Genomic DNA, 12,419 nt, shown 5'->3' with positions numbered 1-12,419 from the left:
TCTTGGAAGATAAAGATAAATCTAACTTGTCGTTATTCACTCCTGATGCAGGACCAACTACTCAGAAGATCAGTACCTTCCAAGTGTTTGGCTAGCTCGATGATTGTAGGCCATAAATTACCCTTTCCTTGTCGTGAATGAAATATCAGTAGATAGTAGGGAAGATATCAGTATATATATTTTTTAATTTATATATCAGAAAAAGTTGCAGAAAATTTTACTAGTTGCAAGCCGTATATATGGGTTTTTATTTGTTTTTTGTTTTTGGATAATTAGAGAGGGATTTATAAACGGGAATAACTTAACTTATGCTTGAATATTGAGAGTTGATTTTAGATGATATGTGAATAATAATAATAAAATATTAAATAATAATAATCTGTTTGTAAATAATAATAATAAATAGTAATAAAATGATATAAGACTGCTTCACTTGCTAAACACAATCCTGTACGATCCGATCGTGCAATGACTTCTCATTGAGTACACGTACAGGCCAAGATATAGGCAGGTTATATTTTTTGGACAACATCGACACAACTTGTTACCATATCTAGTTACACAAGTAGACGTGGGCCATTTGCTTGTGGAGAGTTAATGCTCGCTGAAAATGCACTAACTTATAGATAAATTTGTGTGGATAAGGTGATCTTAGGATAAGCTATTTATTTCACTATCCTAGGTTGTCTTTTTAATCGATCGCTGGCCTATACATGAGATGCATGGCATCTGATGCTGAGTAATTTGCAGCCTTTATGCGTCTAATCTATAGTGCTAAATAATTGTGACAACTTACAAGAAGGTTCGGTATCTGGGTGGCCTAGAAGCGCTTGCATGTGCACTGCATGCTGCAGTATTCCAAAGAACATATTCTACTGAAATTTGCCCAATCCAAGAAAAAAAAGGTAACAATGATGCTCTTAAGACTTCTAATTTCAGAGAAAAAGGAAGCTCCTTTAACTTTTGCTATTGCCTATTATGTTAAGTGAAAAAGCAAATTTTGGGAAATATATATTCCAAAATTATGCCTGTAGATTTGGTTGCAAGCAAGCCACCACCAAAACTAGTCAGAATATCCAAAGGTTAGCGACTTGTTGCAGTATGGAGTCTAGTAGGAAACCAACTTCAATAATGCAGACCATGTGGAAAGGCACGGCATAACATATTGATATAGTACACCTGACATAGACTCTCACTTCGATTCCCATTTGCAGGAAATTTGAAAAACGATTTCTCTCTTTATAGAACCATGAAATCGTATTTTTTGGGCATTTGAATTGAATATATATACAATCACTAGAAGGGATTTACATATCAACAAAGTTTTTTTTTAAAATTTTTTTTTAATCGGGCCATCAATTATCAAATTATTTAAAATTAATTAATGTCAAGGGACAAGGGTCCTACATTCAAGTTTTGGCATTGTATGATCCTCAGTCTCTCAAATATCTCTTCTTGAGTAGATATATTGAGAGTGGCATTGTAGATATGCCCATCACTTGCGGTAAGTTTCAAATTCTCATATGCACTTAAGGCCTGTTTGGTTACACAAGCCATCTTATCACATATAATTATTATAAATTTTTTAAACTTCCACGCAAAGTATTAAAAATAACTCAGCATTTTCAAATCCTAAAACAAAAATAATATTAAAAATTGACCAATTGAGAATGGCAAATTCTTGTTTGTTTCTGTTTTTCCGGTCAACATTTCGATCATAGGCCTAAAACTAGGAAAGCCCATGAACACAAAGAAAAAGGAATGTAGCGTGCATTGTAGCCCATAAAAAGTAAGAGACCCAGCCCATGAGGTAGTCATCCGCCTCTTCGAACTTCGAAGTCCCGCTCGAATTCAAAACGAAAAGAGACGAAAGCATGTCAACTAGAGCCTCAGATCCAATTTGATATTGGCGAAGTGGGTGAGAGAGAGAGAGAGAGAGAGAGTAATGGCTGGGGAGACAGAGGAAGAGAATCAACTGAAACATAAAATTGCGAAAATCTTGGACGAGGCCCGGACATCCTTCGCCACCCACAACCGAAAGCTCAAGGAGCTCTCAGCCGTCCGATCAAAAGCTTCGTCATCACTCCACTTCTTTTCTGCCTTCTTGAAAATCCTGATCCCCCTATTCACGTTCCAGCGACGCATCGCCTCCACGGAGCGTATCGTACGCTTCGTTTCTGTCTTTGCCGGCACCCGTGACCCCAACAATGCCTCCGATTGCGACGCGTTTCTGGCGGAGTTTCTCAGGTTCCTTCTAAATGCTGCCGCAGCGGCCAACAGGACCGCGAGGTTTCGTGCCTGCCAAATTGTTTCCGAGGTATGGTGTAGATTTTGCGTGCCTTTTGGTTTCTGGGAATGTGTAGTACGAGAAATTATGATATTTTGGGCCTTGGGGTTTTCTTCCTCTCTGATGAAAATTGCTTTCAGAAAGTTCCTCAAATGGGTTTTAATCGGTCGACTGGAATTGCACCTAGAGTATATCTCTCCCTACCTGTAATTGCCAATGCTGGTCTCTCTTTAAAATCCTACTTTGAGAAAGTGAAACCAGTCTTGCTTTTTCTAGTGACGTTAGAATCAACTGCTTTAGGTCTACAGTATTTAAGGATGTGAGTGATAGATGTTTTTGGCGAGTCCAAAATTTATTGCTTACCAGAGCTTTCATAGTAACTTCCTAGGCACTCAATTTTATCCTTATATTGGATGAAATCCCTGCACTTGTAGATTATCATGCGGTTGCCAGATGATGCTGAAGTGAGTGATGAACTATGGGACGAGGTGATAGAATGCATGATGCTGCGCGTGAGGGACAAGGTCCCCGTTATCCGTACATTTGCAGTCAGGGCTCTTTCCCGCTTTGCAAATGATGGTGAGAACAGCGATATTCTAGATTTATTTCTTGAGGTGCTTCCCCTAGAACAGAATGCGGTGAGTTCCCATAATGTTCCAATAAGTACTTTTGCTGGTGCTGACTTAGTTGAAAGTTAGGTCTCTTGCAGCATGTTGGTTTAAGATGAATCTATAAATTTCCTGCTTGCGCAAAGCGTGATAACCGGTGTCTCTGCACTCTTATGTTTCGGCTCTTGATCTTCATTTATTTGCTTTAAATATGTGCACAGGAGGATGCAATGATGCAATGCATTTTTTTGTATGTCGGCAATGGAATTTAATACTATTACAAGACTTCTGTTTGTTGGAATTAAGCGCTTCTTCTGTCCCATATTAATTGTCTATTATATCTCCTTCTCTAGATATTCTAAAATATTCGAGTATTCGAAAATTCACAGCATGTTCTTGTTTAATTTTGAACAATACTCTATTTTATTCGTGTGCGTTTGACGCTTTCTGTCTATAATGCCATGGCATGTTTGCAGGAAGTTCGTAAGACAATAGTACTATCATTGCCTCCTTCAAATGCGACATCACAAGTAATAGTTGATTGCACTGTGGATGTGAGTGAGTCAGTTCGCAAGGCAGCATACTGTGTTCTCGCTAATAAATTTCCTCTTCAAAGCCTAAGGTAAATCCATGGTGTAAACCGTAACTGTTAAGTACCTTTCTCTCATTTCTTTACCTCAAGGTAAAACCATTTACGTTGACTAGTTATAGACTGTCTTCGGTATAGATACCCTGTGTTTCCATTCAATTGCAGTAATTTATAGTCTTTGAGTACTCCGACAATGGAATCTATGTACTTGGTACCTAGTTTGTGCGTTTTAGCTTTTACATCTGTGTGGTGTTTCGGTTATCTCTTCTCACAGAACACTCCACAGGTTTGGAGTCTTTACTTTCTTTTATCAATTTCGTTTGCTTTGTTTTGTAGTATAAAGCTCCGAACGATAATTCTTCAGAGGGGACTTGGTGATCGTTCTCTAGCCGTCTCAAATGAGTGTTTAAAGTTAATGAAAGATGAATGGCTTATTAAATGCTGCAATGGAGACCCTGCAGAACTTCTCAAGTATCTCGATGTTGAAACCTATGAATTGATTGGGGATGCTGTGATGGGGGCTTTGTTAAGAGCTGGTTTAGTTAATCTACGTGATGGTGGAAGTATTCAGCAATACATATCAACAGTTGATGGAATGGAAGGTTGAGCCTTGTCTTATGTATACTTAACTAATCAGAAGCGTATGACTTTGTATAATTGGTTGATTTAGAGAGCCAGTTTGCTGGACGAAGCAGTTGTGGCTCCTGACATGAGATTGTTAATATAAGCACATATCTTCATCGGACCCTTTACTTACACACCAATTTGAAGAATTGATTTGGCATCTACAAAAAAATAGACTTAGGCTTGGAGAACTGTCCATGAAGAAAATATCCTTAATGCTCTTGAAACCTACGTGGTTTGAAAGATAGAACATGAGGAAGCCTTTTGATAGTCGTTTAACTGAAATAGATGGCCTAGGGACGGGTAAAGTGGCCAGAGTTTTTCCTTTATATTCTAAAGAGAATTTTGAACATATCAGATTCTACCAACCTGCCGTAGTGGTGTCCTATGGCTACCAGAACTACTCAAGTCAAAATGTTCACTGTTTTATGGCTTATGATTTGAGTTCATTAGAAGTCAACTCGTCAATTATATTATCCTTATGCTTTCCCATATTGATTTTAGGGGACTCGGTGCGTCGCATCCCAAGCGTCCAGCTAATGGAAGCAGAGGTTTCACTTTATTGGAGGACTGTATGCAGGCACTTGCAAACTGAAGCACACGTGAGTCTATGTTTCATGTTTCAAAACTATTCTATCTTTTGTTGACATAATTTTCTCATTTCTTTGGGGGGACTTGGAAGTGAGTGTGAGACTATCAGGTTTACAAGAAGGCTACAAATCGGATAGGTTGGAGAAGGGGAGAGTTTAATCTGGCTAAGCTGAGAAAAAAACACTCGGCTAGCTTCTAAGGCTTAGACATGGGCTCTACCTGTGCTAATGTTTCTGAGCTTAAGGCCTTTCCGTATATGTTAAATCATTTCAAGTATTCTCTTGCTGAAACGGCTGGAATTTGTGTTCATATTATTGGTTGAAATGTCCTAGTTTACTTGGGAAGAGAAATTTCTACAGCAAAAATGTTACTAGTAGTACCAACAAAAGTCTTCATAAAAATAAAGCGGCTGGAGTTACCATATTTTGGTGTTTGTAGCATTTCTCGTTGTTACAAAATTGTGATCAATTCTTGAAGTTAGATGTGCCAAGTAGACTATACTTCTATCCGACCGTGTATGAATTTTTACTGTGCTTCAACAGGCAAAAGGCTCTGATGCTGCTGCCACAATGGGCACTGAAGCAGCAGTATATGCAGCAGAAGCTTCAGACAATAATGACCTTCTCGAGAGAATTCTTCCCGCAACAGTTTCTGATTTTATAGATTTGGTGAAAGCTCATATTGATGCTGGTAGGTGTAAGTTCATCTGGTTGACATGAGAGTGAATCACATCCATCTATCTTAATTGGACCTACTTTATGCAGGACCGAATTATCGCTTTGCATCTCGGCAGCTGCTATTGCTTGGTGCAATGCTTGATTTTTCTGATTCCACAAACAGGAAGGTTGCTGGTACTTTTGTGCAGGAACTGCTGCACAAACCTCTTGAGCATGAAGTAGATGATGATGGGAACGTTGTTGTCATCGGAGATGGAATAAATCTTGGTGGAGACAGAGAATGGGCTGATTCAGTGTCTGGGCTGGCAAAGAAAGTCCATGCTGCCGATGGTGAATTTGAAGCTGTTGTTCTTGGGGTTGTGGAAGAACTTGCTCGGCCTTGCAGGGAGCGAACAGCAGATGTTATGCAGTGGATACACAGCCTTGCTGTGACTGGCCTTCTCTTGGAAAATGCAAAATCTTTCCGCTGGCTTCAAGGACAGGCTATTGAACCTGCTGAACTACTGCGATCTTTACTGCTTCCTGGGGTAATGCATTTATTTTGTCAGTATTCTATTTATTTTGTACCTATTTACAAAAATTGTTGGTTACCTGTTGGGGACGAAAGCTACCGCCTCACCCAAACTCCGATATTCCAAAAAACCCAAAATTTGCAATCTGTTTAAAAATTCGGACCCAGTCCATGTCCATTTTATTTATCCTAATAGCATTCCCTTTCCCAGTCCTTGTCACTTGGACACTTAAATGTCCTAATTCGTCTTCCCAAACCAAACAGTCATTGTCTTTCTTGTCGCATTCGCTGATTCCCCCGTCTTCATCACTTTCTAAATATTAACCCAGACTATATATCTCTTCATGTTGCCTTTGAGGTCATTGGCCGTTGATTTGGAGAAGGCGCTGCATGACTTTCGTTGATCTTGGCGAGTCCGTCGGGGGAGTCGTTCCCCTTGTCCTCGATGCTCTGAGTCTTTCTTTTGGTTGTTCTCTCGTCAATACTGTTGGGGCCTTGATGACGAGCATAACTAAGGTGTAACGGGTCTGATTGGATTTAATTTTGTACATTTTTTTTTAGAATTGGATAGGTATATATTTATTTTGAAAATTTAAGAATCGACACCAAATTAATTCACTATCGAAACTGAAATTTTTGATTTTTTTAGTTTCGATTTAGTTTTTCCGGTTTTATGATTATTTATGTTAGTAATAATATGATGTTTACGTATATTAAATTATTAGTCTATTTATATTTATAGTATATGTACATTATCTTATAAAATACATACTAGTATAACATTAAATTTAACTATAATCTATATAAGTTTTAGACTTTTTATATGAATATATATGATCAAATATGTAAAAATACATTTACAAAAGGAATATATATTATAATTTATTACCCAAAAAGTGTATTTATTATTGATATATATATCAAAATTAAGTTTATATTAATAACTTAATATTATTGTTTATGTTTATGTTTATGTTTAAGATTAAAATTAAAATTTTATGTTATATTAATTTTATATTAAAATATTAAAACTTATATGTTATATTAATTTTACATTATAAGATTAAAACTTATATGTTATTTCAAATGTTATATTAAAAATTATAAGATTAATTTTATGTTATATCACATATTATATTAATTTTATGTGATAAGATTAATAGATTTTAATAATAAGATTTGAATTTCATATTATATTAATTAGCAATTTAACATATAATATATATAATATAATATAAAAAATTATAAATATATATACTGATCCGGTTTGGTTTAAACCAATTTTCTAAATATGAAAATCTTGTATCAGTTTAGAGAGTAAAATGAATTTTATAAAGATAAATATAAAAGATTAATATTACTTATGAATCTATGATCTTTTTATTTATCATCTTCTTGTCATTTCATGATATGTTATTGATTAATTGAAAAATTATTTGTTATTTTTAATTGTCAAGTAATCATTTAATATTACATCATGAATGTTTAAATATGCGATTAAATAAACTCTTTGTTATTTAAATACCTATTCATTATAAGAAATAAAGAACAAATATCACATCGGTCTAAAAAGAAGGAACGTATTTCATTTTCTTAATGTGACAATTAGCCTTCCTACAATTTTTTTTTTTGTACCTACCGTCGTATGCTTTCAATGCAGTTGCTCCAGACCTTGAAGTATCCATATAACATATTCAAGGATTTTTTTTTGAGCAGGCAAAGCATGTTCACTTCGATGTGCAGAGGATTGCTGTCAGGTGTCTTGGGCTTTTTGGTTTGTTAGAAAAGAAGCTAAGTGAGGAACTAGTAAAGCAGTTGACACTTTCTTTTGTTAATGGTCCAGCTTCAGTTAGTGTTGCAGCTAGTAAGGCGTTAATAGATCTTGGGTTGTGGCATGAACCACGTGAAGTTGATAGGGCCTTGGGGAAGGATTTTTCATACCCAGATGATAAGAAGACTTTTGTTCCTGTGAATTTATCTGATATCGATGATGTTTTAAACGTTCAAATGCTTGATCTTTTATATGCTGGAATTGAAAAAGATGACTGGGACAACTCGTTATCAAGTGATGAATATGAGTCTGTTCAAGCTATTATTGGGGAGGGATTTGCGAAGATTCTTCTGCTAAGTGAGAACTATCCGAGCATACCAGCTTCCTTACATCCCTTTCTCTTGGCCAAGCTCATTAATTTGTATTTTAGCAATGAAAGAAAAGACCTGCAGAGGTAGGCGAGTTATGTGCCTATGCATTTCTAATTACTTTTTTCTGCTTTATGAGGATAACCATGTGTCTTAATTACTTGGCTTCTTGACCAGGTTGAAGCAATGTTTATCTGTTTTCTTTGAGCATTATCCTTCTCTTTCTGCTGCTCACAAGGCAAGTAACACAAATATTCTAGATATGATGTGTATGATATATGTATCGCTAATAATTATGGATGTACTCTTTAATATTTACGGCCCATATATTTGGTTCTGTAAATGCAGAAATGTTTATCCAAGGCTTTCATTCCTGTCATGCGTTCAATGTGGCCGGGCATCAATGGAAATGCTGGGTTGCCTACATTGATGGTGTCTAATATGCGTAAGCGTGCAGTACAAGCATCACGTTTCATGCTGCAGATGATGCAGGCTGCATTATATGAACGGGAAACTGCAAATGAGGATGACAATGGGAATAGGGAACTACCAGAAGTACTAAATGGTTCTCTAGAACCTCCACTTGAGTGTGGTGAAGAGGGGCTTGCAATACGCATTGCTGTTGAGGTAAAGTTTTTACAAACTATTAGATTCAGACCTACAAGGTTAGATTTGACCTTGCTTAAGCTCCCACTACTTGTTATGGATATCTTTTAGGGCTGTATCTGGATGGAGTTTATGTTTTACTATGAATCTTGTAGTCATTGATCCAAACGTACAAGTTACATCAAGCCTCTAAAGTAGATGGATGTTTGGGAATGCCTTCCCCTAATGGCACGTTTGGTATGCAGAATCAAAATAAGATAAAAGAATTGCTATTCATCGGCTTGGTTGTGGAAATGGATAACCCTGAAGCAGTAAATAATTTCGTTTAGTATGTATGTATAACTATGTTGGTCGGTCCATGTGTAAATCCGTCGGTATGGATGTCCTTCGAAAGAATCCTTCAATTGAATCTTTGCAGGCTTCAAACTTATAGATTTTTTTTAATATTTTGTTTAGGCGACAGGCTTCCAAATGAAGAAGACAGCTGCTGAGAAAACATATGTTTCAGCTCTATGTAGAATACTGGTCTTGCTCCGTTTTCGGTCATCAGAACAGGGGGCAATAAAGTTAATGAGGAGGCTTCTAAGTCATGTGGCTGGATCTGTCTCAGCAGAGAAGGATCTTGTGAAGGAACTGAAGCGAATAGCTGAACACCTAAAGTCAGTAGATACAGACCCAGATCAGGAATTGTTGCAAGATGAAGCTAATCTTATCTTGGGTAAAAACCTCTAAATTTTCTGCAGAAGAGCTAGGGAAAAAAAGTTCTTTATTAATATTTCGTCTCTTATGGTAACTTAACTTTTCTATCGGGTAAATTATTCCAAAAATTTATAACAAAGTAGAAGGGGGTGCCTTTAATGGGAATGACCTGCTGAGTTTTTCCACGTTGATATAGATTGCATATGCCAACGAACACCATCTGGACTCCCACTTGCTTTATTTAGTGGTATACTTGCTGTGAGCCTAACATGGATGTGGTGGGAGCAAATTTAAGTTACTTGTCCAGTTCACTTACCTTGTAGTTTAAAGTTTAACGTGTTAGCTGTATTTTGTGAGACCCATATTGGAACATGATCCATATGGTAAACATCTATATGATTCTTTACCCCCTTGTGTTGTAGGGAGGTTAGATCTAGACTTAAACCTGGACATTGCTGTTTCAATGCCACAAACTCCAGCCCCACGCTCAACGAGACCACCACCCCGTTCCAGGAGACGGGTACGGCTTGAAGAGGCCTCTTCTGATGAAGAAGTTCCATCCAATTCTGTTCCTACTGTTGCTGCCACAATAAGCACGCGCTCACAGAGGGCAAGTAAAACTGCAGCTTTGACCAAGATGACTGCCAGCAGATCCATCAGGATGGATGCTGATGACGAAGAAGGCTCTGAAGTGACATCTGAAGAAGATTCTGACGAGTCTGGTGATATCGCGAATGTGTAGCTTGACATGACAGTTCCCTCTCCCAATGAGATGTATCTGTTCACCAAAAGTAATTGGAAAATGATAAATACAGATGAGTTAGCGCAGGAAGTTGCGCATGAAAAGTTGTGATATGGTGATACGGTGCGTTTGATCATAACGACATGGCAGGCGTGCGCAACTTCTTGCGCCAACTCTCCTGTCCGTAGCGGTATTGAAAGTAATATATGTAGTTGTATGATTAGTATTTAGGCTGCTGCTTTTGTAGTTTGTACAGATGGTGCATTGGACTTAATATGCAAGTGTGTTTCTGGAGTTGGGGGTTGGGAATGCTACGTTTGGCAATGCCTTAAAAGATTGGTCTTTTGCCCTGTACATGCTAGGTCATGAGCTCTTAGATTATCCCCTTCTTTTTCTTCGAGGGTTTGTGATGTATTTTAGCTGCAGGGTGCTGAATTTCTTTGAATGTTTTGACGACGACCTCTTGGAAGTTCATTGATTAACTTGGTTAAAACTGAAATGAGTGATCAGCAGGCTTTCATTTTGTAGTCTGCAACACAGAAGGCCCATTGTTCTCCCTCATGCTTGTCCTTGTCCAATTGTAAATAATTGGAAAAAAAGAAAAGAAAAGACATTTCATAATCTGCTTTTGTCAAATTTGACATCATATAAAATTTGAAAAATTCTACTTATTATCTTTACACTATAAACTGATAACACCACACATAATTTTTTAATTTTTTTCTTTTATTAAATATAGTATATGGATGATGAGTAAAATAACACAATTAATTTTGAGAAGAATAAAAAATATATATATAATATGTGGAGATAATAAATAGTAAAACTTATAAAATTTAGCACAACCACATGCTAATAAACCTATAAAACATAACAAGTAAGAGCCAAGCTTGCAGGATTTCGTATTTACCTTTTTGAAGTGTTCTTTCAAACTTTGGAGGGGGTATTTTTTATTTTATTTACTTATTTTGGGATGGATTCTCAATTCTATTTGGGAAGAAGGGGTTCTCAAACTGTTGGGGATCCATCTCTCCATTCGTCCCTGATTGGATAATGTGTACTTGTGTGGTACGTATAATACTGACAATTGCAACCAATAACACCATTTCAAAGGCCTCATGTTGGTGGGTTATACGTAATTAACATCAGAAACGTTAGAAGAAAATTACTTATTTGTTATAAGTTACAAATAATTATTTAAACTCGTTGTTTATTTTTCTTACAGTGAGAGTAGGGGTCTATATCAATTGAAAACCGACCAAATCGGTAATGCAAATCATTTGGGTATGAAAGCCGTTGATTTAGAGCCACAAGAAAAGTCACCAATTAAGTTTAGATTGAATTAGTTAGGTCTCTATGCATGGGGCAATACGAGTCGACCGACGCAACAAAATTTGGTCCGCTGAAAGAGCGAAGGGTCAACATGACCACTTTTATTATAATTTAATTTAGTTTGTAGAAGTCGATCGTGAAAATCATCAAATTAATGAAACCCATCTCCCTCGGTCGACTTCTCTCCTCTCCTCTTTGCATTAAAACGAGATGAAGAAGTAGTAGTAGTGGTCCTAGTGGATGTCACGTACGTAAAGGCGCGCGCAAGTGCACAGATGCGACAAAGCAAATGGCCATTTTGCCAATACACGACTTGGTTGCAATTCTCTTATCACCGCTCATCAAGCACCTCGCCACTCAAATGGATAAAAAATATAGCTCTATCTCGAGTTAGGTTTCAAAATATTATAAGGTTCTAAACAACAGTAGTAGTGGAAAATCTTTTGAAAAGATATCCAAAATTAATGTTAAAACATACGTGGCCGCACCATTTTGTGGGTTCTTTTGTCTCATCTAGTCTAAGGTCCATGACGACATATATATGTTTGGCATTTGTCTGATTAACTAGTTTCTGGTTATGGGCCATATATATATATATGCAGTTCTGGTGCCACATGCATAGTACTGTTTTAACAGTACTACTAGTGGGCATGTGCATTATTTTGTCAAGTAATATTGTAAAAGTGTGTTACGTCAAGTTAGAGACTGAACGCGTGGACAAATATAACACGATACTAGAATATATAATATGTTACTATGTAGGTCAACCACCTTAATTTGATGATGTTGGGGCGGGCAATGTTCTTTGGATATATACTCGTTTTCTCTGTATCAAGTACATTCCGGCCGGCCAATATTTTGACGAACGCATGAATATATGAATTTCAATGTAGAGATATTTCATAGTACTGCCTATGAACAAAACCAAAACCTAACATGTAGAGAATCGTAGTTACTTTTGCTTTGCCCTTTAATTTCGTGTCGTTATTTTTCAAGTCACTGCATATATGTATT

General features: G+C 36.9%; 1 protein-coding gene across 2 annotated transcripts; it reads left to right on the top strand.

Moving 5' to 3' along the window:
- The first annotated feature begins 1,837 nt into the window (after nucleotides 1-1,837).
- On the top strand, nucleotides 1,838-10,659 carry LOC121250712 (condensin complex subunit 3). Of its 2 annotated transcripts, XM_041149907.1 has the most exons (13): nucleotides 1,838-2,317; nucleotides 2,722-2,925; nucleotides 3,372-3,517; nucleotides 3,821-4,086; nucleotides 4,613-4,710; nucleotides 5,242-5,389; nucleotides 5,464-5,903; nucleotides 7,604-8,112; nucleotides 8,204-8,264; nucleotides 8,375-8,653; nucleotides 9,089-9,350; nucleotides 9,754-10,122; nucleotides 10,273-10,659. In XM_041149907.1, exons 1-12 carry the CDS (start codon nucleotides 1,946-1,948, stop codon nucleotides 10,071-10,073), a joined length of 3,105 nt encoding a protein of 1,034 aa, XP_041005841.1. In that variant the 5' UTR covers nucleotides 1,838-1,945; the 3' UTR covers nucleotides 10,074-10,122; nucleotides 10,273-10,659. The 2 variants fall into 2 exon arrangements, with proteins under 2 accessions (XP_041005841.1, XP_041005842.1); XM_041149908.1 differs by lacking the exon at nucleotides 1,838-2,317 and having other exon boundaries at nucleotides 2,729-2,866.
- The last annotated feature ends 1,760 nt before the right edge of the window (nucleotides 10,660-12,419 follow it).

Source organism: Juglans microcarpa x Juglans regia, chromosome 2D, assembly GCF_004785595.1.
Source record: "Juglans microcarpa x Juglans regia isolate MS1-56 chromosome 2D, Jm3101_v1.0, whole genome shotgun sequence".
Taxonomy (NCBI): Eukaryota; Viridiplantae; Streptophyta; class Magnoliopsida; order Fagales; family Juglandaceae; genus Juglans; species Juglans microcarpa x Juglans regia.
Note: the sequence above shows the minus strand (reverse complement) of the source record. Positions and strands in the feature narration are given on the sequence as shown.

What these genes read in the sequence shown, in the direction of transcription:
- LOC121250712 (XM_041149907.1), top strand. Translation starts at nt 1,946, where the DNA reads ATGGCTGGGGAGACAGAGGAAGAGAATCAACTGAAACATAAAATTGCG. An exon ending in ACTTGCAAACTGAAGCACAC is followed by an intron (nt 4,711 to 5,241) that starts GTGAGTCTATGT and finishes GTGCTTCAACAG; the next exon opens with GCAAAAGGCTCTGATGCTGC. An exon ending in TGAAGCTAATCTTATCTTGG is followed by an intron (nt 9,351 to 9,753) that starts GTAAAAACCTCT and finishes CTTGTGTTGTAG; the next exon opens with GGAGGTTAGATCTAGACTTA.